Below are 27847 nucleotides of genomic sequence, written 5' to 3' on the forward strand. Positions count from 1 at the left end.
CCACTTCCACAGCCCAAAACCACTCTGCTGGTGATAGCAGAAAATATTTTGTGCTTCACTCAATTTATCTGTTGGTGAGGTGAGCTGGACAAAAGCACGGCAATCCCAAAAGAGGTGTAGAATCGGTTGTTTTCAGGTGCTCATCGGTAACACTTAACAAGAATGCAAAGCCGTATCATTAAATCCAGATGCCACTTGCGAGGAGATTTGTGTCCTTAATTTCAGTGGGGCTGGGATTTCATCCTTATGTCTTGCCCTAAATAGCAAATTTAGTGGAATAACAATGGCTTATTCCTAAGTTCTCTCGCTGAATGATCCTTATAAAATTGTCTGCTATTCTTCCTCCACACAAGCCTGTTGCTGCCTTGTGACGCACTCAAAGCGTTGGTGAGAGCATGGGATTTCCAAGCCTCTCCAAAAATCTTACAATGACTTTTTTGTTATTTCCTATAAAGCATGGATTTAATAAAGCCTGCAGGGATGCAGTATTACTGAAGATTGACAAGGTGGAAATTGGCATAAATGTTCAGTAGTAAAACGCTAAAAATTATGATAATATTTTCTAAAGTGCACTGTGAATGTAGTTTAAAACATTGAACTAATTTGAAAATCATAATGATCTCACAGCACATACACAGTGTATATTTGCACACACAGATATACTGAGTGCTAAGTGAGAGATACTTATTTTTAATAGAAATAAAGACAAAGTATGTTCTAATTATTCCGTAATCTACTAGACCTGTGAAGGTTTGTAGACTTACTTCATATCATCATAACTTACCTTTCATCTAACTTAATTGTTTTTTGTTAAATCTCATATATATTGCCCTCAGCTATTCCTTGTTCTCGGATACTGTGTTCCCTTCATCTGCATACAGGCTCTGTCCTCCTCTGTTATCATTTGGCTATGCTGTATGTATTCAGTACTTTCTAATCTTCCTCCATAAATTGATCCCTTCTGACTGGTTTTTGTTGCTGTTCTCTGAATTTTCTCAGAAAACTGACAAACTACTGAAATAAATCCCAGGGTTGCTAAAAATCAATGGGAATTTCCTGGTTTTGACAGCAGCAACTAGGATTTGACTCAATTAGAAGAGTTGTAGTAAAGGAAAAGCTGTATTCCAGTGCTGCTGTGTTCATGCCTAAGCACAGGAATCCAGAAAATAAGACACCTAGGCTTATACATTGCTGAACGAATGCCCTTGGATCCTACTGTGATAGAAGCTGAGAAGGCTCACTATCTTGCAGTTTCTGGCCCTACAGAAACCACTTTTCCAGTTTTATATCACCTTAAAGGGGCTGTGGTAAATAGGAACAGTGTAAAAGCATATTGAAAATGTCCTCTAAGTGGGTATGAAATCACAGTTTGCTTATTCCACTGTTGGAGTGCTACAGTAATGCCATTCATATCAATATATTTCTCTGTGGTTAACACTCTGATCCCTGTTAAATCTGCAGCAACTGTCTAAAGGAAATTAAATTCAGTGAAAGAAAGGAAGATTTGGTAGTTAAGGCACTAGACTGTCACTGGAGAATAAGGTTTAGTTTCTACTTCTTCCATGGGCTTTCTGTATGACCTTAGGTGACTCATTTAATCTTTCTGTGCCTCAGTTCCCCATCTATAAAATTGGTAATAGTGATGATGCAGTTTTCTGATGAGTCTGATGCTTCTTTTCAGTCAATTTTCTTGACAGTTCTTACACTTAAATTATTTGATATTTTTTTTGTGCGTATGTGTGTGTCAAATTCCTTGCAAAGCACAATCTTGACAGCTGTTGAGTTCTACAGGTGTTTCTCTAACAAATTTAGTTTTTAATATAATCCCAAATGGTATTTAATCAATTAAATGAGATGATGCAAAGGGTGCAACAGCATGAAAAACATGTATTTTCCTTCCCTTCCCTTTCAGGAAATGATAACAGCGAAGCCCTTCCAGAGTCTATCCCATCTGCTCCTGGAACACTGCCTCATTTTATGGAGGAACCAGATGATGCCTACATTATAAAAAGCAACCCCATTGTCTTACGCTGTAAAGCTATGCCAGCTATGCAGATTTTCTTCAAGTGCAATGGTGAATGGGTCCATCAAAATGAGCACGTGTCTGAGGAAAGCATGGATGAGACTACAGGTAAGGGCTAACGTGTCCTTCGGGAGATGTATCTGAAATGCAGTGTCTATCAACAAAACACAACATAGAGCAAAGAACAGGTGATCACACGCGGAGGTACACAAACAGGAGACTTGTGTGACATAGCAGATAGTTGCAGGCTTGCACTGAGCTGAAGGAGTGGGAACCGGCTCTAATTCAAAACTCAAGCAACAAAGTCCGTCCTGCCCTGAGCACAGCCCGTAAGGCACGTAGGAGGGCACAGGGTATCAGCCTAAGCTTACTGCTGGGCTACTGCGACGACGTGTTTTGGTTGGCTTGGTGTGTCAGTAAAGCCAGCTCGTGTCTGCTTGCGATGCGCCATGTAGACACAGCTTTGCAGAGCTGGGAGAAGCAGTTTCCCAAAATGCAAAAGGGAAAGCAGTGGATGGAAGAGGGGAAGAAAAGGACAGAGCTGAAAGGCAGAGAAGAGGAACACAGATCCTGGCAGAAGAGGCATAGTATGACTGGGGAGAACCAAGGGAATTAAGATGACTGTAGATGTAGGAGGCGTTACACAGAGATGGTAACAAACTGGGTATGCACCACCAGCTTTTCCAAGTGGAGACATAGGGCCTGATCAAACACTAAGCATAGACAGTGAGCTTTCTGAAATAAAATAACAGTTTTGGAGGGAACAGTAGTTCTGTGTATTTCAATGGCGTAATTTGTAGTGGGAACTAGAAACAGAGAAACATATGCCTTTATGAAACTGCTGTCAGGGTGAACCCTGAAAAAGTGCCAATGTGGTGGTTGAAATTTGCCTTCACCCCCAAGGAGTGATAGGTATTTGGTAGGTATTAAAGTTAAGTAGGAGAAATCCATTGTGTAGAAGTGTGTATCAAAAAGAAGAGAATGAGAAGGGAGACAGCTGAAAATGATCAACAGATTTTATCATGCTCCCAGCACAGCCTATATCTTTTCTCATTTAGAAGCATCTTGATAAGTATTACAAACCAATTTAATGCTGCACCGTCTTGTAATTTCACAATTCTGTTTTGTTATTGCTTTCCTCCTTTTTTTAAATTCCAAGATTGCTAGGCAACTCCTTGTCTTGAAATAGCAGTGTATGCATAACATCCTCTCTATCAATACAAGAAATTCCTTTTTAGAGGAAAAAATGCCATTTAAAAAGAAGTTACATCTCCTAAAGTGGTGTTTGGCATTCTTTCTAAGTGACACATTCTGAAGAAATTTCATACTAAAGACTTTGTAAATGCTAATCTGGATGAATTTTAATTTTTACAGTTACCTTTTCAAAAATAATTTAATAGGCATAACCTTTACTTCTAAAGGCATTGCTGAATCAATATAGAAGAAATGTCGTCCCTAAATGTTTTTCTTCCATATGGTTAATGAAAATCTGTCTTGTGAATACTGCAATTATGTTTTCTAAGCCTTGGATTAATAACAGAATAAAAAAAGATAAAGTAACATTAGGTGTTTTTTTTAAATAACACCAGTAACATTGAGGTTTGAGACATGGAGGCATAGGCTTAGCAAATGGGATCTGGAATATGAATGTTGCAGGTTTTAATTTAGCCCAGGGACAGAGCTAACACTAAAAGTATTGTTCTCTAAATGTAAGCGTGGTCCAGACAGTTCAGTGTGTCTCTGTGTTCCAAAAAGTACCATAATGGTCCTTAGGACACCAAAATGCAAGTAAAGGCTATATACAGTGTAATGCTGAAGGACAGGTATGGACGTTCTCTCACCATGATGTGTCCATATCCATCAATTATTTTGGAACTCTTCCTTAGCCTTCAGTAAGCAGGAGATTGTTGGGCTTTTTTAGAATTAACATGCATACTGGAGTGCCCTCATTTCTGGAGTCAAATCTGGGGCATAAACATGTCTGTTACCAAGCAGGCACAGTGTTCTGCGTATTGCGTGGGCTCCATCTGTGAAAAACTGCACTAGAATTTATGCCAAGAATGGTGCCTCTGGTTAAAGGGTGTGATTCTGGTGTGCTCGCTAAAGGGAGGTTACACCACATTAAAATGGGTCTGTCCTTTTCCATCCTTCCACTATTTGTTATGTGATTAAAATTCTGAGAGGATGTATGGAAAAGTGGTGAAAAATAGCAACAAGGAACCCAAACAAGAGGAAATTTAATGCTGAATACAGGAAATGTATCTTAGCATCTCTATAAATTCCTGCCAGCAAGCTCTTAGCCAGGCATATGCAAGAAGTACTTGGCCATGGCACTTGAAGGCACACTGTTTTGATGGATTTTACCTACAGCACTGTATCGTGCACGTATAAAAGGACAAGAAGGACAGCTGTTGGTAGACAATGGGCGTATTTTGTCATTGTGATGAACATGGAATCCAATTTATCGTGATTTTGTTTTTATGGGACAGAAATAAAAATCTTAGAGTAACACAGGAGTCACTGTTAATTTGAAGAGGAGGAGCAGCAGGAGGAAGGATTTCTGTAGTTCTGTAAGCTTTGTAGTTATGGGCCGCCACACGTGCTGGCTGCCTGAGAATGTAAGGGGTCCTGGTGTGCTTGACGAGTTTGCGCTGAAGTCTCTCCTCTTGTGCATTTGCTGCTCTTTGTGCAGAAAATCAGCGCAGGCAAGCCAACGCGTGCTGCAACTACGATGGCTACAGGGTCGCATCTCTGCGCTGCCACAGTCGGTTGGTTGGTTAGAGACCAAGTTACTTCATCTTCTCCTGCCTTATTTCCTGAGTTGCAGAAAAGAGAGAGTGATCCATAGTCTGCCTTTTCTGTTTACTCCATAAACGTGGCAGAACAGCAACTTTGCTCTCTCTATGTACTCTGCCTCATAAAGTGAGAGCCTGAGCTAGTAGATGCTACTGTGATAAAAATGTAATAATTACAATTTGATTGATTTCCTTCTGCTTTATTTTTCTTGCCTGAACATTGCAGCATGCACCTCAGAATTAGTTTACAGATATTTCAAGTTTTGGTTTCACCAGAGGATCCAACCTGCTAAGAGTAACTAGAGTTTTCTTGTCTGATAAATAAAAGGATTACAGCAATAACTGCTGTCAGTGTTTTTCTCATTTAAACAAATAAAGCTGACAAATGCTGAAGTTCTGTGCAGCTCTGTTATGTTTAGTACATGGAGAGCAATTATTCATCTGCTGCCAGCATTAGTCTATCTGCAGCTAAACCATCCAACAGTGCAGAAAGCTTATTAGCATATCAGTACCATAGTCATAATTTTATATTCTGTAAGGCTGTACTGTATAACAAAAGATGATGGTTATAATTTGCACAATAATTTAAAGGGTTGGACTTGCAGTGCTTATTAGAGTTATACAAGTCACAGGTAAAATGTTGCTCTTGTTTATTACGTGCCTGTTTTATTTGCATGGATTTTTCGTTCTGTGTCATTTCCTATGAACAATTTTTCTGGCATTTCTTGAGATGCAGAGGGTAAGTGAGTATATTTGTTGGTGAAATATAGTGATGATAAATGAAGAATATATGCCTCTGTTCCCAATAGGTTTGCTTTCTGTAGTCATTTCTAAAACAAATGAAAATAGGTGTACTTTCTCCATAAACAAAACATAACTTTCCCCAAAGACTAGATGGTCTCCAGAAGTCCCTTCCAACCACAACAATTCTGTGATTCTGCTATTTTGGAGGCATTTATTTTGTCTGTTGGCAAATTGGGAGACCTTTTTTTAAAAGGACCTGAATTCCTACCTGTCCCATTCGCAAAATGCTGAACCACCAGCTTCTCAAAATCATGTGCTGTTTGTTTGCCTAATTCAAACCACATTAAATGTTGCTTCAGAAAATATAGGCTGATATGTAGATTAATTAAATAATGTGTCAGTGAAAGGAAGAGCTGGGCTGGAGAATATTCTACCTTAATAAATGTGAAGCTGTAAATGCCTGTATTCACTGATGACTGCTCAGAATTTTACAGTACCACTGAGCCTAGAAATGGCTTCTGCTTCTCAAAAAAATCATCATCATGTGATGATTTTTTTGTTTGGTATCAGTAAAGATTCTGTCGTTGTTAGCATGGATGCACCAGTAAGCTGTATAATATGCAGTTCTCGTAGCCTTATTTCTATTTGCTGCTTCCAAAAATTCCTAGAGTAGCTCAGAAATTGAGAGAGTTCAGAAGACAGTGTACCAGAACCAGGTGGGCGAATGGCAGCACTGTCGGCAAGGCTGTAGTCAATGGCTGGTGACAGGGAGTATCCTCTTCCCCAGGAAGATGCTACTTAGAGGTCGCGGTGGGAATAAGCTGATCATGGGATGGGAGGATAGCTGGAGATGCTCGGGTACAGCAAGCGGCTGCACCATCACAGCAACATACAGAGCAACACTGTGTTTGCAGGCAGATGTGATGTACGTGGCTGCACAGAAGTGCACGTCAGCTACTTGAATGCTGGATGAGTGATTCCGGACTGGAGAGAGGCCATCTTAGAAGGTCAATAATTGTCAGGGCCTTAACAGTTTTACATCCTTGTCGAAAAAGTCTTTAAGTAGATGGGTTGCAACTTTGTTGGACATGGCTGCAAATTAGCTTGGATTTGGAGGCTCTGGAGCTTTGATGCTTTGTAGCTTTGATTGAGCTCATTCCGGGGCTGTACACAGCTTGATTTGCCATAGGTAGGTAACCAGAAAAAGTGGATGTCTGTCAGTGTCGTATAGCATGGTGGGATGCCAAATCTTCAGCCAGTTAAGACCTGCTGTGTCGGGTCACCAGGACTCAGATGCTCTCTAATGGAACTTACTGTAGCTGCTCTTGTCTTTAACCTACAAAGATCACTCTACAAAATGGTTGTATGACTGAGAATCCAAGGATTCATCGCTGTCAGAGCAGCTTGGATGTTTAAATCGAGATGGTGCCTTTTCATCGTGCGTTTTACAGTCAGTATGTCAGCAAGGAGAGGAGTTTCTGACAGAACTGCTGAGTTCCATGTGCTGTGTTTACTTCATAATGGCTTGTTTTCACCACGGCAGAAAATAAAGGGATGTTTTGTAAACAGTTTTGTTGAAAACTGCATCAACGTATTTAAAAAAAACCAAAATGCAAATAAAACCAACAAAGAAACCTCTGTTTGTTTATTACAGAGTGGATAAATATTTGAGTGACTAAAATGATTATTGAGACAGCTTAGGAAGCTATCGCAGGTTTGTCCATGTCTTTAGGTATCATTGTGAAATACGGCAAGCCAAACAGGCTAGATGAAAAGAAGTAAAAGTCCCCTTTGCCTGTTGCTGGAAATGTAGCAAAAATTTTGTATTGCTTTATAGTATTTAAAGCTTGTCTGACCTTCCCCGCCCCTCTTCACTGAGCATCCCCAGTGGGCCTCATCTCTCCTGTTTTCCAAAGGAACACGTTGACTTCCTAGTGCCTTTCAGAAGTGAAATACCCAGCTGTTAATGATGCCTGAGATTAAGTGGAAGCCAATTTTTATGGAGTTTGGGTTTAGAAATTTCTTGCTGCTTTATAAACTTCACAGGCATGAAATATTTTAAGATTGAGTTTTCATTCATTTCCAGTGAAGGGGAAATAAGTATCTTGGGACTGCACAGGAGGAGAAAGAAGAAAGTAGTAGACATGAATGTTTTCTATTTTCAAATTAATGTTTTTCTGACTAGCTCTTTCAAGTGATTCCTAATGCCTTTTAACCCAGGTTTGGATTACGTTTCCTTTCCCTAAGGTTGTCGTGCAAAGGTAATTGCAGATATGGCAAACATCCCAAGTGTATAAAATAAGGTGTCAGGTTTACAAGGCTTCTTGGTGTCTTGTATTTACCTTCAAGCTTTGTCTGAAGCAAATGCTTCTGGTCTGAAGGGCAATACTGCTAAATTTCAGCTGTGCCCAGGAGGTTATGAAAATGGTAGCAGGCTAAGAAAAAGCACAGGGCTTTTCCCATCTTTACTCCCGGCTAGCCTTGATTATTCCCTTAGATCCTTTTTTCGGCTCTTTAGGTGTGACTGGTTCCTACCTGAGGAAAGAGCTATGCATTCATTTGATAAACAACAAGCAAATTTGCAGTAGACAACAACAACCTTGCACTGCAGATGAATTTAGCAAGGTTATACTTTGGAAAACAGTATAAAATAAGCAAGGTATCTGCCTGATGTTAAGAAAGGCAAGACTTCAGTTTTGTAGCTGGTTCACTGCTTCCCAGAGGGATAGGAGGACCATCTCCATTTGTGAGCTGTGAAATGTATTCCACTCTCTTTTTTTACCTCTTCCTTGCAGACTGTAATGGCTTGAGCTTAGCTTTCTCTGTGCTGCAGTGTAAGACACAGCTTTTCTCTCCTAGATGAGGAAATGGCTGCTGGATGGAGCTGCCGTAGTAGTGGCTGGAACAGGCTGGAATTCAGTGGGCATTTGATTAGGTCCTGTCATACATGCATAGTTCTGACTGTTTGACTTGATTGGGGGCCTACCAGGGTACTTCAGAAAGGTTTTTCAAGGGCACTGAGATGTTAGATGGGAAGACAATTTTATTGTATATTATATTATAAAATTCCAGATAAACATTCTGGGTGGAGAAGGCACAAGAGACAAGGTTTCTGAGGGAGGTGTTATATTCTTGCAAAGACCACAGCGGGTGGGCAATTCTTGTAACTCACTGCATTATGACCTGCTCAGCTTTTAGAATTTAATTAGTGGCAATATATTATTGTCAAAGTAATTAAAGCTTTGCCTTGATTAAAAATGGAATTGTTTAAGTAAAAGAAAAGGTTTGGCTAACCTTCGCTTTATGCCCAAGTAAGATAGCCTGTATCAGCTAATTTTCTGTGTCTTTCCCCTTCAGGATTGAAAGTTCGCGAGGTGTTCATCAATGTGACGAGACAGCAGGTGGAAGATTTTCATGGGCCAGAAGATTACTGGTGCCAATGTGTTGCATGGAGCCATCTAGGGACCTCAAAGAGTAGGAAGGCATCTGTCCGCATAGCTTGTGAGTAGAGTTAAATGTTCTGCTGTTCTAGGAAACATACTGTTCTTTTAGGGTTAAATATAAATGGATGCTGGTAAGGTACTGCTGTCTTTGCAAGCCCTCCCTATGAGATACTGTAGGAATATCACAGGAAGCATGCCATGGTTTTTTTCACAGCTCTCGTTTATTTTAATGTAGATTGATTTGCATTTACACTCAGAAGGTCTGTTTCAGAGATTCTGGATTGCACATGCGCAGTGTCACAGCAACGCAGTGCAATAAAAAGGGTTAACGCAAATTGAAAATCCCCTGAAGAATGCCCTTTTGCTCCATGTTGATCACAGGGGTCTAAAAAATATGAAAAACCATTTAACAATGTCCATCTTCCACACTTTGTATTAAAAAAAAAAAAAAAAAGGCAAGAATATATTAGAAGCTTTTGTAGCATGGTATTTTAAATCTGGTTTTCAAGTTTAAATCTGGTCATCAGGTATCGTAAGCTGTGGGGAAAATGAGATAAAAGTAGGAAAAATTGAATAATTGGAATCAATAGAGGGAAAAATATCTTCCCTCCTTTCTCTGAGGAAATGAGACACAAACATCCTAAACAGAGCTAAGACTGCTACAGAAATTCCATCATTTCTCTATGGGACTAAGCGTACGTTGTTTAGAAAAAAATAATTTTAAATGCTGTTCATATAGGCATATATAAGAGCCACTACTGAAGATAATAAAATCATTCATAAGCAAGGTAGGTAGTCTTCCACATTTTTAACTACGTAGTTGATGTGAAATCTAGATCGGATGGTTGAATCTGTCATTCAAACAAGTTAAAGCGGCTAAGGAAAAATTTCCTTCTTGTAACAAGGTGGAAGTGTTATTCTTGCACTTCATCCTTGGACTGGAAAATCGAAGAGCTTGTCAGAGTCAGCCCATATATTGCATGGGTCGTAATGAAGAAGTTAGAAGTTCAGCATGTGCTTCCCATGTTGGAGGACATTACACAGAGGATCAGCCCTTCTTGTGTGGGAGGACAGCTAAGAGCAATCCTCTTCAGCTTCTGGCTGGTAGGATTACTCCATCTCTGCCATCCCCGTTGTGACCGAGGGTTAGTAGGGGGAGATGGGAATGGATCTGAGGCTGGTGTGTGTTCCCAGGTGCTAACATCTGCTTTTTTGTATGCAAGGCCTTATGCTTTGACTTTGGAGCCAGTTGCGTGACCTACAGAGTCACATGGTGTGACATCCAGTATTAAGAAATTGGACCCTACATAGTTACACTGTGCTGTTAAGCTATTTATAAATTATTCTGTATGCCTGCTGCTTGCCATAACGGGATTAGAAAGGAATTCCACTGTGCAGAGCTGTGAATTATTTGGTTAAAGTGTATCTCTTTCGAAGTCATACCAAGCAGGGACAGGTAATTTTGAAGAAGGCCATGTGGTTATGGTGGTTGCTGCCACTATTTGCTTAGGGGGCATTGTTAGTTCCTACTTTAAAAAAAGGGAATAACTGGTCTTGTAGGCTGACAAATCTTAAGTTTTAAATACCAACACTGTAGATTAATTAAGAGTTATGGGGGAAGGGGGGTTATTTGGTTTAATCTCTTTGAGTGTAGAAGACTCATTCCAGAATTTTTCATGCAGCGGGGAGCAGAGGACAACTGTTGTCCCCAGATAGGAAGTGTTCGGTTTATCTCTGTTCTTCATATCTGAAATAGCATGCTGTAGTGCTATAACTCACAATCAACAGATCATTATTTGAAAGACACAAAAAAATGGAAAATCCAATAAATGCCATCATAGCAAGAGGGATGTAAAAAAGACAGAACCCAAATACAATTGTTACTATGAGACTGTGGAGGTACTCAACGTCTCATCCAGTTTTTACCTTGCAATTAGATCTGCTCCATTGTTCTAACAGAATGACAGCCTGCAACCATCCTTTTGCAGCAGTGCTGCTAGCAGAGAATTCAGGAAATTCCCCCAATCTGTTGTGAACCCTTTTCATTTAAATCACCAGTTCATATCTTTAAAGACCTAGTCCTAGGAAATGATGGCAACAAGCTGCAAAGAGTTGGGAAAAATGCTTCTTGGAAGGAGATGAGGGACAGGAGGAACGGGCTGGGGAGGCTCCAGCAAGAAACTCTGAATGGTAACTTTATGAGATAGTTTTCTAGCAATTCTTGATCAATCTTTTAACAGGATAACTTAAACATTGGAGGTAAGTAATAGGACAATGTAACAACTCCTTGATTTTATAAATGACAGGTTTTTTTGTTGGCTGATTTAGTTTGAATGTGTAAATATGTGTAAATTCAATTTTTATTTTACTGCATTAACTGTCATAACATTGAATGAGCTAATAATTCCCCTGTATTGCTAAGCTGCAAAGGACTATTATTCTGAATTGAATTTTTATTGACTTTTTGTCTGCACTGTGATTTCCCAACCCCATAATATGGCAATATGAGTAAAAATCAGAATGAGCAGAGGCAGGTGGAACCGTGTGTTGGGACTTTTAAACCCGTCACTGTGGTACCAGTTCTTCTGCAAACCACATCCCCAGCTGCCATCCGTAACTGCAGATATCGTATTAACCTAGCAGGCACTCCAGAGAGTGCTCTTCATTTCTGCTTTATGTAATGTACTGAGTGTGGCTGAATATTTCGCCCAAGAACTGTATTCCTGTACTGGCCATTTGCTGTGCTACTTTTACTTGAAGCCATGGCTTTTTATGAAAAGAACAGCAATTCCTGAGCGCAGAGATGGTGGGACTTGTTAGTAGTCCAGACAGAAAAAATGAACGGCTGCCAACAGATGTCTATAAACCACCCCCCATGAGTTTCCGGGGCTTGCCCTTTCAGGGACCTGTGTCATCCTGTCAGGCCACTTCACTTGGGGCATGGATTTCTGACGTAGGGAATACCCTGTAGAGGACTGGAGATGACAATGTGTGGGTCCAACTTGCGACAGCACACAGAACCCATTGCTTTTTCACAGCACCTGTCCTTGTGATGCTTGGTGTGGTAGGGTCAACTTTTTTCTTTCCTTCCTTTTTTTCTTTCCTTCCTTTTTTTCTTTCCTTCCTTTTTTTCTTTCCTTCCTTTTTTTCTTTCCTTCCTTTTTTTCTTTCCTTTTTTTCTTTCCTTCCTTTTTTTCTTTCCTTCCTTTTTTTCTTTCCTTCCTTTTTTTCTTTCCTTCCTTTTTTTCTTTCCTTCCTTTTTTTCTTTCCTTCCTTTTTTTCTTTCCTTCTTTGTTTTGCACTTAAAGCCTAGAGATTCTGAATTGTGAGTCAAGTCCAAAGCATTCCAGCACTTTATATTTCTCTGAAAAAGCAGGTAAGTATTTCTTTATGATAGTGTGGAACGCAGAGAAAATGAGAAAGATGGATCTTACTCCATTTTTCATCCTAATAAAGGCATTTGTAGGCACAACTGCAGCCTAACTGTTAATGAATGACTTTTTAAATAGGGCACTGGAAAAGATACTGGTTATCTGTGTGGAAAAAAAAAAAAACAACGTTAACAAAGAATCATAAAAGGAGAATACATGCATTGCATGCATCTTTCTCTAGTGACCAGCTTGCTAAAATAAGTCTTAATGTATTTTATAAAATATATTGAAGTGTAACTGAGTCAGAGCCTTTGCTGTTTATGGGGGCATATTTCATGAAGTGTAAGCAATGCAGAAAATTAAATCAGTAAATCCACATTGTGGAATTTGAGACACTGTTTGAAGAAAATGAGTATGTCTAATGAAACATCCTAACTCTCAAAGCACAGGTAGTAAGTAACATTCCTTCTATTTTGTTTTCCTTCCACAGCAAGCAAAACTTTACATATTCATGGGCATATCTGGGTTAGGTCAACGTCACTGGATACAGGTTTCCTCTGTGTCTGTTCTGGTTTACCCAAACACTTGTACATAGAAGTGCTGCGGCCACATCAGTGTGACTCTGAGACAATATGCCCGTTTCTTATCCGGAATTATTAGCTTGGCCATGGTATCTGACATGAAGCAATCTTGTAATCAGCCAGTTTGGAATGTGGGGAATTGCTCTCAGTCCTTTCCTTCCTTTCCCTACAGCTTGCAGTATGTAGGCGATGTAAACAAAACAGCTAGCTTAGAACATTTTATGAAACACCCTGGCACTCATCCGAAGTAGCATGTACTAGGAAAATTATTCACCCAGTCTTGGACTCATTTAGTTGGTTCTCACAGCACCCTGCCAATACCGTGGTGGTGGTGTTGCGTTTAATTCTCCCATTTTGGAAAGGCAGTGGCTTGAGAGATTGAATGCACAACTGGAACCACGGAGCTTGTGGGTTCTAATATTGATTGTCTCTGTAGTCACACACAGATCATTGCTTACAGGTGGAGAAACGGAAACACAACTAAAGATGATAGGATCTCTGCCTCTCCTCTGGGCAGGAATTAGTAGCTCTCAGTCGTCCATTGCTTTATACACACACTTAAGAGTAGAATATGGCAAAATGCTATTGTTGCTCACTTCTGCAGCCTACATAGTATTGTTTGGGGAGGAATGGCGTTTGGAGGTGTAATGAATTATTGCATTAAACTCTGCAGATTTACGGAAAAACTTTGAGCAAGACCCACAAGGGAAGGAGGTTCCTATCGAAGGGATGATCGTTCTCCACTGTCGGCCACCCGAGGGAGTCCCTGCAGCTGAGGTGAGGCTTTGTGCAGTGTCACTGCTGGTGGCTGATGCCTCCTGGGCTGGCGAGAAATGGAGAGAGAAGCAAAGAGGGCTTAGCTACCATGTGGTTTTCAAGGTCCAGTGTTGGTTACAGTGTTCTTCTCTCACAGACTGCTTTAAATATGTATTTTTTTTATTACATAAGTTTTTTAAAAGTATGGCTTTTTATCAGAATTCAGGAATGTTTGCTGAAAAAAATCCTAGTTTTAATACAATTTTCAAGTTTTATGCTTACAAACTGAAAACAGATTGTTACTTATTTTCTCAGAAATTACTTTTCTCATTGAAAAATAAAACAAACAAAACCCTAAAAATATTCTGATAAATTGTTACTGGAGAGAGAAAATCTGCTGCAAATAACAATTTTGGGGTTTTTTGCTTAGCTTTAAACATACTTTTTGTCAAGAGAGTTGAATCTTAACAGGAAACTAATGGGGATGCCTTAAAATGATAATAGCCAGACTATTCTTGGGGGAAGGTGTTCTAAGTGGGTTGCATTTAAAAATCTGCTAGAGAGGTATTAAAAAAAAATAAGAAGAAAACTTGACGGTGGAAGCTAGCATGGCATCCCACTGTTCTTACCTATCAAAAAGCAGACTGGTGGTGGTAGTCTTCAGTCAGTGCTGCCATGGCAAGACTGAGATCAGTAGTTTACATCTAACTCTTGTGTATCTGGGTGAGCTACAGTCAGCACATTCAGGCTGCAGCGTAGGCTCAGCCGTAGGGCTAGAGCTGCGGAGCAGCCCCGGGAACGCCGTCCTGTATTTCTAATTGCACACTCTGCAGTGTGCTCTTCAGCATCTTTTGATGAGTAAGACAAATGGTATCACTCAGAAGTTATTTTTGCCCCTTATCTCCACTATTGCTGTGGTATGTTCTAATTGAAGGAACAAAAGAAGCAAGGAAAAATAAACTCCAAAGAAACATGCGTCCTTTTAGTTAAGGAGAAGCATCTTGAGCGGATGCAATTGAAAATAAAGAGAGGAGAAATGCAGCAAACTGGGTGCAAAAGACCCTGAAAATCAGGTTGAAGTGTTAAAGACCGAAAGGAAAATGAGTTAGAAATAAGAACGGTGAGTAGATGAATTTGTATCTAGGCATCTACTGTGCATTACTCTGTCATTCAGATTTTTGCTACTGCATTCTCCTCAGCTGTGCATTATTTTTACTCATGTTTAGTGTTACTAGAAAAATGGATACTGCATTACAGAGAATTGCCAAAAATTATTGAAATGTGTATGCTGGTAAACATGTCTATTTTGTAGACAAAACAAACTTCCAAACGTGTAATTGCCTAAACATCCTTGGTCTGTGAGGTGAGTCTCAGTCAACCCTGTTTGAATTTTGCTGAGAATTTTAGAATTATTTGAACTACACTGCTTTACACTCAACAATTAAACAGCATATCTGTCTTTTATGAAAGTTAGGAATTATATCCAATGAAAAACTGTCATTTTAATTGCTTTCTACAGATAAAAATTGTAGAGTTCTCAATAAACCCTGATTTACTTATGTTGATTGTAAAATTGTTATTGCTGCTAATAAAGCCTGTAAATCTTAACAGGTCATATTTGCTTTGGACAATAAAATTTTACATAAAGGCTGAGGATGCAAGGCCAATTCTATGCTTATCAAGGTAAACAGTCTACTGGAAATAATTCAGTGTCTTTAGAAATGGGGTACCAGATTCAAATAAGTAATGGCTCTGGTTTGTGGCAGTAAGCTTGAGGACACTCTTTTAGTATTTTCAAGTTAAAGATGACCTGCCCTGTTAACCATGTGGATGAGAAATAACTGAGATAGCCAGTAAATCTTGCTCAATAATTGTTATGTGGGTACTGAGAAGTGTAAAAGGTTTTAAAACTCAGTGCTGGCAACAAATCTATGGTTCTGATCCAAGAATTTATTTCATTAGAGTTTGGATGAAGCCCTACATGAAAACATAAGGCTTGAAATAACTACGGACAAAGAAGCTCGTCTTCTGTTTCATTAGATGCAAAATAGATGCTAATTGTGGCAGGGTTTTTTGTTTGTTTTTTAATCCATACTCTGCATGGACCTGGAAGTGCAAACTGAAAACAAAATGGATAGGACACTCCAGCCCCTTTCATGTTACCATGCCAGTATCTGTCTGAATCCCTTGGGAAGATTTTGATTATTCCATCAAGTGCCGAAGTTCAGGAACATTATTTTCCCAAAGAGCACACATTGCCTGTGCTTGCCGTAGTCACAAGTTAATCTAGCGATTTATTTCTGACAATGGCTATGACTGACTGATACGGTCAAACCTCTAATCATGCAATGCAGCTCAGTAAGAGGCAGGCACTTTACAACTGGAATGAAATTTAAGTTCAGCTCAATCATTTATGTGAGCCTGCCCCATTATCAAGAATATAAATCTTCATCTCTGGAATTGTTTTTCTGCAGCTTAGAGGTGCTGAAGATTTCTTAAATCTAAGGATAAAAGCATTAAAAGTAAATGTGCTTGATCTACACTGTAGCTTAATCTGAAAAATCCTGTCATTAGTCCTGTAAGAAGTGGAAAGCAGGGATATGTTTTAGTGATGGCTGACATCACAGGTTCCTCAGAATTACCAGGAGGTAATTTCTTTCCCACTACTCCTTTCCACATTTCTAGTCACTCCTCAAATATTTTCACCTAAGTGATATCAGCCATTGCTAATGTTTCCTTGTTTAAAGCTGAGTTGAGTGGATCTCAGCAGTTCTTGGTAGGCAGAGGTACTTGTTACTAAATATATCAGCATTTCCCAGGCATATTTATGCCATTATGTGCCATCAGTGGCCACCCCTTACTGTGCTTTTGTGCAGGAAAAAGTCTTTAACCGAGTAGCAGCATTAGGGGTCCTGAGCTGTCATCACAGTCAGCGTCTTTGCAAATGGTGCCTCTCAATACTAATCTTTTTAAATTTATTTTTGGGGTGGGACAGCAGGGACGACACAGAGATCATAGAGTGATCAAGACCAAACCTCACAGAGAGGTTTTCTAGAGAGAATTCCTCTAGATCAAGTTTAGTTTTGTTGGGAGAAATTTCTGTTTCTACCATCTGTTCCAGAATGAGTAAGGCTTCCATATCCCATTGCCAGTAGCAATGAAAATACCCAGATTGAGTTTGCTTATACGTGTTAATTTCTGCACACAGTACGTATAAAAGGAGTTAGGAGAATATGGATTAAAGGTTTGGATCCATAGTTTAAATGTATCTAAACTGTATATGGCTTAGAACTTGGCTTGTATAAATTAATTTACAAATAATGGAAGCTCATGTGACATTGTCAATGCTGTGCGTGCTCATACAGTTCAGTTTTAGTAAATAGTCTTTAAGCGGAATAACACATTTGGGAAAGCAAACAATCAAGGATTACAAATAAAGAACAGCAGTATTCTAATTCAGCTTTAATGTTATACAGGCATGAATCAGGAGCACCAAATCCTGCTGAGGCAAGCACTGATTTTAATGCTGCTTTGAAATGCACTGTACTGTCTTGATTCATTTAGCAGAAAATTTCAGTTGCTTGTGTCAGCTAGGTCTTAAGTAAAAGTCATATAAAGGAGCATGTGTCTAAATCTGCATTCTCTTTCCAAGAATTTGATTACATTCTTCATGGAACCAAAGTCCATCCCTTGTGCATGAAACACTATTGAATGTGCCTGATTTTACTAATAATAAAACCTCAGGTGGCAACAGCAGTCAAGAAAACTGAGGAACTGAGGTATTACCTGTTGTCTTACCCTTTCAAATAGTTTAGACAGCCTTAGCAAATTATGAAACAGTTTTGAATTCTGTATGGGCAGGACAGGCACCTACCTCTAAATGTGGTAATACCACGTGCCATCTCTTGGAGCACCACGGCTCTGCTCCTAGAACGTGCTGCCTTTCCGTTTATATGCAGGGCCAGGTCAGCTGTCTTCACTCGCTCTGTAGCCCACCCTGTATTTCTGTCTCTGCAGCCTTTGTGAGCAGGTTTCCCATCTGCAGAGTTTGCCTCTATGAAGAAGGGAACATGAGAAAATTCTGCACATCTCTGCTTTGGGAGGTCGCTGAGGGTTTGGGGCATTCTGGATGCATTGCCAGAGCAGTAAGAGCATAAGAAAACCCAAAGCCTGACACTAGGCAGACTGGAAAAAGGTTTTAAATCCTCTTCTCATGCATTCACATGGCAAGCAAAATAGAGCTGGTGAGCAGCTGTGCTTGCAGGCATCAGCACCCAACCCAAATAAATTCAGTTTTTTGTGAGTTAAACATCAAAATAAAAAAGAAAATCCAGCATTTAAGTAGAGCATCTGATAATCTCCTGCTGTGGCAAATGTTGATTTAAATATAACAGAGTCTCTGCTGGCACAGGCTTGATGGGACCAGAGCCATTTCTTTCTCTATTGATGCAGAGTTGGCCTAGGGAAGAGACAGTTCTGGCTTTCAGTCCCCACAACAGATTCTCCCCATAGATATGTTTATTAATTGTGTGCAATAGAGGCCTCATTTAGCTTGGAGTGTATGCAATGAGGCAGTTGTTGTACAGTATAGGAATCAGCTAAACTCTGATGAATCCTTGTCTGCTGGTCGTTTTTGTTGGGCTGCCAGGTGGGTACCTTGGGCTCGGATCTCTGGACCCGATTTTTGTATTGCTGAGACTGTTTCACTCCACAGATATCAGAGGAAGTACTTCTGATTTTCATTGGCGTGATGAAAATGAGAGGAAAGGGAGGGCTGAGTTTTCCTCTCAGAAAATGTGGAGTTGAATATTGAGTTTGCCAGAGCAACGTCTTTAGCCTTGCTGCTGCTGATTACCTGCATCTCTTCACAGGACTGACCTTGTTCATTATACACAGCTTGTTGTTTTGGGAACATTTTGAAGAAATTTGTGAAGGGAAGAAGGGCTTCACTCTATTTAAAAGCCATTTTTAAAAGCAGTGTATTTGACAGTGACATAATACATGATGCATTTCTTCGAGCTGCCTTATCTGCCGGTCTGACTTACCGGTAGCCTCCCTTCACACACAAACTTCTGTTATTAGAAAGAAACCTTTAGCGCAGCTTAAACAAATATGGGGTCTGGTGCAGAGCAGCTTAGCTTAGCTGAGGTACTGCATGCCTGTTCAGTCACGGTGGCACCTTGGGCTAGCGCACAGCTACATGCCAGGCTCTGTGAGCTCAGATAGCCCATCAATTCATCTCTAAAAATATATCGGATATATCTGCAGATTCTTGGCCTAGTGGGCAGCCAGCCCCATGTATGACTAGCCTCAGCTGCTATTAAAAGCTCATCATGTTATTGAGGTAAAGCACTTCTCATACTTGGGTTGTATTATTTTTTTTTTTCTAGTGCACAGTGCTATGTTTTCTGTATACGTGTTTTGCGCTTGTTTATTGTTGTTGTGTTTATTTTATTACTTCGCATTATTCCTAGGAAGACATGGCAGTTATTCATGGTGCACTCCTTTGTCTCACACTGAGAAAGTATTACACTGGTTTTAGATGACTTTTAGAGCATATCCTTAACCTACAGCCTCGCATAAAGTATATTCTGCATTCAGCTTTAGCCAAGGCTCTTAAGTCCTGTGTGTGGCCTTACAGATGGCTACAGTTCAGCCTTGAAAATGTGAAATGAAGACTGGCTGGAGCAAATGAGGCATAGCTTAGCCCATTTTAAAAAAAAGAGAATGTGTTGCATAGTGCCTGGTGGAGTTCAGTAGTCTCTCTACTTCCCCGCCCCTGCTTCTCAAGTTCTCAGGCTTTTTCTTTTCATTCATCCCAATCCTGGAAGAAGGTTTCTCAAGAGGCAATTGTGCAGTCCGTCTTGGGATCACACAAGTAGTAATATGCTGAAGTCAGAGCTTCAGGGTGTGGTGTGGCTCAGTCAACAAGTGGTATAGATTGATTTTGCTTTCTGTTCATGTAATTCTGATTTTTTTAAGTAGTGCTCCATTTTATACAGTATAATATATAAGACCTTTTGTTTCTTCTCCTATATATCTTCTCAAGTGAATTTCCTGACATATTCTTTCCTTATCTTTTCAGCTGACCTTTACTTTTATTCTTTCTTTAAATAGTTTTTCTCTAGTCTGTGTTCTCTTCAGTTTCTTGAAGCCCTTCTTTTTGGGGGTGGGCCGGGGGGGAAGACATCACAAATAGACCCTCCTTTTGCTGCATTTGACAAGCTTGCTGCTCTTTGTGTGTATGCTGAGTATTAGCATTTTCAGTCTCTCCTTCATTCTGGTTAATGCTTTCTCCTCCTTCCTCCTTCTGTGCTTAAATAATTCTTCTCTAAAGCATATACTCTTTGAGCTCCTTTTTCTTTTGGTCACCTTCAGCATAAAGCTGGCTTCCCCTGGGGCTCCTATGGGTGTAAGACAGCATTTGCATGGTTCAGCTTGGAGGGCTAGGAAACTAAAGTGGCACTTGGTGCCATGTATAGTCTGATGATAAGGGTTTTAGATGCTACCACGTTATTGAAGATTCTGTAACCCTTTGCACATAGGTTCACAAAGATGTTTAAAGGAGTTAAACACATCTGGGTCCCTAAGCAAGCCAGCCAGGCTAGGTCCCCCAGCTGCTTTTTACAAATCTCAGCTTTAAATCGATACACAAAGTGTAAAGCAAGGGAGATGCAAGCTGTGAGTTTCTAAATGGGTATTAAGCCCTCATCCTTGCGAAATACGTGTTGTACTGCTATTTTCTATGTATTACAGTCTTGCCATTAACATGATATAGTGCTGTTCATACCTATTACCTTGACTATATAAAGCAACTTCAGTAAGGTTTCATATCCATAATGCCTGGCATGTTGGTAACCCTAATCGTACCTTAGTGTTTTCCTGTACTCCTGCCAAAGGATATTTTTCTTTCTATTAATTTTAAGAACATACTGAGCACTGGAGTCGCTGCCTCTCAGTGACACAATCATTTACTTTCAAAGTGAAACAATGAAGAATGCGGACAACTTGATTCTGTCATTTTATGCAGCTCTGTACCAGCTTAGGTCTAGCATCAGGCATCAATATGACTAATAGATCCTGGTGGTTTGCGACGGAGTCAGCAATCAGGATAAATTATAACATCCTCTCTAGTTCACTGATGGGAATTCCTTCTTGCTGTCTGGTTCTTGATAGTCACGATGTTGCACTCTGTGACTGTTGTCAAACCAGTCTTGAACTGTAACCTGGAAAATACTTGGTCAATATCCGTTTAATTAAGTTTAGGATAATCTCCGTTCTGTATGTTCTACCTTGTTAGTGCTTCAGAGAGTAAAATATTCTTTTTGGTACAGGAGCAAAAAAAGTGTTTCCTTTTGTAGCTACTTGTCTGTTTAGACAACTGGTTTGAAGTTCCTTTCACTGTTTTGGACAGGTGTTGTGGTATGTTGGAGTCATATTACTGCTGAATCTTCCACCAGTGACAAAAGGGCTTGAAATTTCTCAAGCTGTCATAGGTTGTTCCTGTTTAATTCAGTAGACTTGATAATCACATTTTAAAATGCTGCTTTAATTGCATAGCGAGCTTCCATGTTCTGTACTGACATTAACCATCGGAAGGAGTTTCTGTCACCTTCTTGAGACCTGGGTTTAAAGTGAACTTAGTACATCTAAAATTTGAAGAAGGGTGTGAAACTGATAGTCCTGTAAAATGGAGCACCTTCTGAAGCTGCCATTGAAATGCACACAGTTGGCCTGTGGTGAATTTAATAAATTCTATCATCGCTGGTAGTTACTGTTTATACTGTTTCTTAGAAATGTCAGTCCCTTGCATTGGAAGTGCCATATAAACCATGACATTAGAAATAAGTGTTTATAAACCTCAGGCTTTCAAATAAAAACCAAACTAAAAAATCTTTAGCTTACTAGACTCTGCTCATCTTTACTAGAACAATGCTGCCGTTCTTATGCTGCTAAATGTGAGACCTGTGGTTTTGTGTTGAATGCGGCATTAGCTCAGGGGAGCCAGTTCCCAAGTAGAAATGCCTGATGGGTAGCGGTATTGAAGTCCATTGTGATGCATGAAGTGCAAATCGGAGCAGAAGTTGACCTTAAAATTTGTTCTAAATCCCTTTTATTATAAATAAATACCCTCTGAGACTGAATCTCTGAATAGCTCATGTTTGAGCATTAGTAGCAACTTGCAGCTCTTTCTACATCTACTGTCTGATTTGGGGGGGTGTAATAAAAGGGCAGCTGTTGTGCTAAACTGTTACTGATGAGTGTAGACTTGTGCTGAGTGCTCTGCAGAGGCTTGTGGCATACTCTAAAATATCTTTATCATTTAATATATGCATATATTTAAGTTTTAAATGTGCTGTATCCAGTGCTACTTTTTCAAATGTTTAACACAGATTTTGACATTTTAATGGACTGCTGTAGATGTTCCAGTGAATATCTGCATGAGTTCTGATGGTTTATTTACCGCTATAGCTTTTAATGGAAATGTAAAATCATTTCTCTTCTGGGCAGTACATATTCCATTGCAAACACATCAACAAAATGTGAAACCCACATAAAATTCAAAAGCTGCAAGTATTCCAAAAGTAGTGAGAGTCATTGCTGCCTATTTTACATAGGCTTGTGTATTTATGGGACCTGTACACATACAGTAAAATGTAATATGGCAGGATAATGGCATTGTAGTAAAACACTATGGCAAAAAAGGCTGGTGAATTATAGTCTTCAATGAATCTTGTTTCTAGTTATAGAAAACAGAGTATGATTACTAAATGCAAACAGCATGCATTTTATCCAGTTATAGATCTTGGGTCTTGTGTCTGGAATATCAATATTTGCTTTACTTTTAAGGTACATTAGTTACAAATACAATAAATGTGTTTCATTTTTCACCGAAGACATTTCGCTTTCAGGACTGAGCTCGGGTATGTACAATATGTCTCAATGATTATTTATCTACATGTAAGCTCTTCCTATAGACTGGTTTTACTTTTAAGCAACCACTGCAGCTAACATTCACATTTTTAAAATCATAAAGTTATGGGAAGCTGTAAGAAATTTAATAGTTAACTTAGACACAACAAAATTAGATGACATTGCATTTGGAACAGTGAAGTAAATTCCTGTTGCTTTGTGAAGGAATTATGCGAATTCTTAACTCTTACGGTTAGTAATGAAAAGTAGGTCTCAGCATTTCAGAACCCTGGCTGTTTCTCTGCAGTTGGTTGGTAGGACCTATGCCGTTAACGCTCCAAGGTCTCTAAAGCACCCCCCCGCGGGACGGAACGTTGTCTTACACTTCAGATCTTCAGCCCACTGCTGAAGCATTACTCCAGACTGTTAATGAGGAGTATTGTTTCTGGCAAAGAAACCGGTCATATTACAAATCTAAGTCTAATGGTAATGGCTAATGTCTCTAAACAGGTACGTTCACCTTGAAATAGTCCATGCTGTATTATGACAGTTAGCAGGTCAGACTTCTCAGATATAAAGGTATTAAAATGATTAATAAGTTCCTCTGAGGTGCTACACTTACAGTAGGGCATATGTAACCTTCAGGTCATTTGGATGACAGCCAGCTGACAAATACAAGATCTTAAAAGTCTGGTTGAATTGATATGTATTCTCTATGGTATTGCTGTTTATGAATTATACCTTTAAAATACTGACATTTCAGGGAAAAAAAATCCCCTATTCTAGAAAGCAACATTTTAATGACAGTTCATATATATCCCACAGCATCTTCTGGAGATGTTAGGAATTGCACAAATATCTAACTTATGAGTGTTTTCCACATAGAATTGTATAGAAGATCAGTTTTGGCATAAAGTAGTAAAGAGTTATGAAGTACAGGTATCACTTTGGAAGTCATTGCACACATACGAATGCAGGAAACATTTCCAGAGTCGAGCCACGTTGTGTGAGTCCTTGAACAGATCATGATTTTTCATAGACTTAATTGTCTAAGTCTGTCTTTGGGGAGCGAAGGTTCTGTTAACTACAGGACGACTTGCAGACTGAGGACCAATTATTCATTTAGCTAGGGAAAATAGGTATTTCTTCCAGGTGTGTACATCATTACTGCTTTTTTTTCCTGTCACTCCTCCAAGAATCAAAAAAATTCAGGGTTTTTTTTATTAGACACTATCCAACACTACGTGTGGTGAAAAATGTCACAGATTAAAGCCGCAGTTACTAGGCTAATGAAACTGAATGGCTGCGTGTGTGGACAAAGCAGTTTTGAACCCACTTAGAACATAAAATTCTATTGAAGAGTCTGTACAGATTTTAGAAGTATCAAATTACCTTCCCTTTAATCTCCATTTATCAGTTCTCAACATACCCTACCAACTGAAAAAAAACAACCTCTAAATGTTGATTCTATTCTACTGAAACCATGCGGTGGCTTACTTGTAATTGCTTGTTTAATTATTATAGTAATTTATTCTCAGTTTTATTTGCTCTGCATTTTAAAATTCTGCCATTTCTCTCCGTTGCACACAAACACAGAGACACACAAATGTGCCCTGTTCAGTTCAGATTTTTAGCTGCATCATTTTCATTTTTCATACTTCATGCTGCTGTTATGGATAATACATGACATGCTGGTCTGGACTGATTCAGTTGAGAACACGACAATCTAATAATATGTAGGGCCTCTTTATTCTATAAAACATCTGCTCAATTAAAGCCTGTGACTGCTTCATAGGAGCATGGACAACACCAAAACAGAATCAAGTTTAGTTTATTTTATATGCTGTTTCATCTTTGGTCAAATCTGGTATTCATTCCTTGCCCTTCATCACCTGTCGTCTTTGAGAAATGTCTGCTTCAGTATTATCTTTGTGTCTTTTTTCCTAAAGTACTTCATCTTCAATGCCCTGAATTTTTTTTTTTTACTCAACCCAGATCATGGATTAGGTATTACAACAGCAGTTGTAATACACAGAGTGCAGAGCCTGGAGTAATACTCTGTAGAGGTTCAAACAAAGAACAGGTTTCAAAGGCAAAAAAGGCTTGTGATTATCAGTGCTTGTAAAAACCACCTTAATGCTATTGCTCAGTATGCTAAAATAAAAAGCCTTAGATTTCACAGTTATTCTGTGTAAGCGGTGAATAAAAAGGACATGGTTTTGCATAGAACTGGTAGTCTTTTAAATATGTTACAGACATCTTAGTGGGTTTTGTTAGCTGTGTACATTTCAGGGCAATGCAACCAATTACATAAATTGGGATATCTGGTTGTGCAACTTAGGTTAATGGTGAGTTTATTTTTTTTCTTTTTCTTCGTTAAAATCACATTTTAAAAAAATTTTATTGCTAGGCTATTTAACATTGAACTGGATATATTTTGATGCTCTTTTTTGGACATTGGCAACTCTGAAATGCTATGGAGAGCCCACGTTGTCAGTGCAATGCTTTTTTCCTCATGTTTGTCCTTGTTTCCACTGCAGACAGCTGACCAGCAAACAAGCATCCCGTTTAAACCATACGTGCTCGAGCAAACAAGGTCAGCCAGGTGGGCTGCCCGAGTCATACATAGCTGGCTACTGAGCCTCCGCATATAATGTTTTAAGACTTTGCTTGTCTTACATTGTTTTAAGCTGCAGTGTTAACAAAGTGACGTGGGCAGCTAAAATGCCTTTTGAGGATTTGAGTCAGGAGGAATTTCTAAGTGGCTTCTTGTAGGGATGCCCTGAGCATTTTTCAGTGTTGTATTCAGTGTTACTGCCCATTCTTCAAGCTCATCATAAAAGACCTGGCAATCTCCATAGCCTCATGTGCAAAATACCTTGCATTATATGCGAGCAGTCTCAGGGAGTCATAGATTGTATAAGATCTGCATAAAACTAACCTACTTATTTGGACTCTTGTGTGTGTTAGATCAACACTTGTTCTCATTCTGTAATGCAGCTGTCACCTAAATTTAGTTTTCACGGTTGTGCCTAAGATGTAGTCTGTTTGACTGGGCCAGTCATTCACCACTGGTGTGTCTACTGGCCAGAAGAGATACCCAATATACCAATGTTGTGGAAACCGTGCTTCTGATATGTGTTTTTCATTTAGTGAAAAAATAATTACCTTCCAGGTAAGCGTGGTCTATGATTTATCTTGGAAATCAAGCTCAGAGGTATTTCGCGTGGTTTGAACTCATGTATTTCACCGTGAGTACACAGAACTCTAGCAGGCGGCAGTGGAGAGCTATTCCTTTAGCTAGAAGCCGCTACAGCTTTTTCATTCCCATTTAGACCAGCCACTAGAGAGAGGAAGAACACTTACACTGTATTTGTTGCCTTCTGCCATCCTGATATGAGATTATACTCCTCTCTTCATTATTCTGCCACTGCGCTGTTTGAATGTGTTAAATCTGTCACTTCATTTTTTACCTGTACCCTTTCTTTACCTGTACCAATTATTTGAAACAATGGCATTTGTCAGCTCTCTTCTCGTCTCCTTAGTGATATCTCCAGGTGCCTCTTTTGCTGATTTTGTACATTTTGCAGCTATTGGAAGCATCTTAGTTCCCGCACGTATACCCTTTATTTGAAAAAATCCTTGGACGTTCTGTCCAAAATAAGTGTATGTGCTGGATTTCGTGCAAGCAAGTGAACTGTGTACTGTGTTTTCCTCCAGTAGAAAAAATGTTTGTTTTCCTTCTGGGATTTGACTTGCTCTAAGTAAATCAGTACACCCTGGAGGTAGTGCGCTCATGAAATAGAAATGCTGGAGCAAAACACTTCTGAATTAGATTGCTAAAATGATGGGGGGGGGGGGAGTGAAATAACTTTGTAGTTCCCCTGAATAGATAATTCCTTTTTAGAAAGACATGAGCTTTGGGGCTTTTCTTTTTTTTGATGTACTGTTTTGCAGTGGCATATATTTTTCTGGTACTGTTTTCAGAAATGTTCTTAATTTTGAATGCTTGAACATGAAAGGATAATCTAAGATTTTATCACTATGTTTATAATTGTAAATAATAAAGGTAATTGTGTGAGAGAGTCCTACAAGGACTTGGAAACTTTGGTGTATGTTTTGACTGCACAAGATAGTTGGAAGCTTTATCAATACTGCCCTGTTGTTCTGGTCAGCAGGGGGAATGACTGGGGTGGGTATTTACTAGTGCTGTGCTAGTGCCTAGAGGTCTTGTTTGGTTTTTCTGTCCCTGGTTCCCGAAGGTTAGATCTTCAGCATGTTTGGCGATCTTCCCTGATACTCATACCTTTGTAATACAGCGAACCTGCTGTATTTGAGTCTGTGAAGAGCATACAGTACTTTTGCACCATACTTTCCTGTGCAGCTGCTTTTATTCCCTTTTCAGTGGGATTCAGACTTCTGAATTTGAAGGCTGAAAGCAAAGGTTTGTGAGCAGAAGGGTCAAATCTATTTGGTAGAAGGCTGTGTTGTTCTCTGATTGTTGGTGTATTTACATGCTTTTACAAAGACCTGACAATGTCACGTGGGCAACTAGAATTCAGAAACGTGGTATCTTTTGCTCAGGGAGCGGGCTATTGTGAAAGGAAAAGATGCAAGTGTCGTTGGGAAAGAGAAGCATGGCAGAGCATTTCTCAAACCTGCCTGGTTGTATGCATTCAGAAACAGGCAGGAAGGATATACAATGTGTTCAAAGCTACAGAGAAAACTTCTCTTAGAATTGGTTTTGGTTTTTTTCTTGCCAGAGTCGTTCAAGGTGTCAGGAACATATGATACAGTTTGTGCTGGAGCAAAAGAAGGCAGGTGCAAGGAGGATTGAGTGAGAGATGAGCGAGAGAAGGAACAATCTGCTAGGAGTTGGTTCTAGACTGAGCGTGGGTTCTGGGAGAGCACTGCTATTAACCAGGACAAAAGCGTCTCTTGGGCACAGCCTGCGTGAAGTAGTAGACCGCATCAGAGATTTTTTGATCCTCTCACATTAGCGCCCATTCTGCTAAATTGCACTCTCGCAGTCATAGCAAGAGCAGCTGGTTTACTGTCAATTGTGACTAGTGCTCTAATCGAGAAGAGGAGAGGCGAGAGGGGAAAATGCAAGACATCCTTGGAGTAAAGTGTTTCTGTATCTACTACACTTTAGCGCAGCTTCAGATGTCATCTGCTAGAAAGTGAGTATCTTGTGATGAACCCATGTGCTCATAGTATT

General features: G+C 39.6%; 1 protein-coding gene across 1 annotated transcript in view; it reads left to right on the top strand.

The window, feature by feature from the left end:
* Nucleotides 1-1830: 1830 nt before the first annotated feature.
* UNC5D (unc-5 netrin receptor D) overlaps nt 1831-27847 on the top strand; it is an 85720-nt gene continuing 59703 nt past the window's right edge. The window contains exons 1-3 of the mRNA XM_072845977.1: nt 1831-2131; nt 8920-9063; nt 13631-13734. Coding sequence (XP_072702078.1) covers nt 1831-2131; nt 8920-9063; nt 13631-13734 — 549 coding nt within the window. The remainder of the gene's footprint in view (nt 2132-8919; nt 9064-13630; nt 13735-27847) is intronic.

This window comes from Ciconia boyciana, chromosome 25, assembly GCF_034638445.1.
Source record: "Ciconia boyciana chromosome 25, ASM3463844v1, whole genome shotgun sequence".
In the NCBI taxonomy this organism is placed as follows: domain Eukaryota; kingdom Metazoa; phylum Chordata; class Aves; order Ciconiiformes; family Ciconiidae; genus Ciconia; species Ciconia boyciana.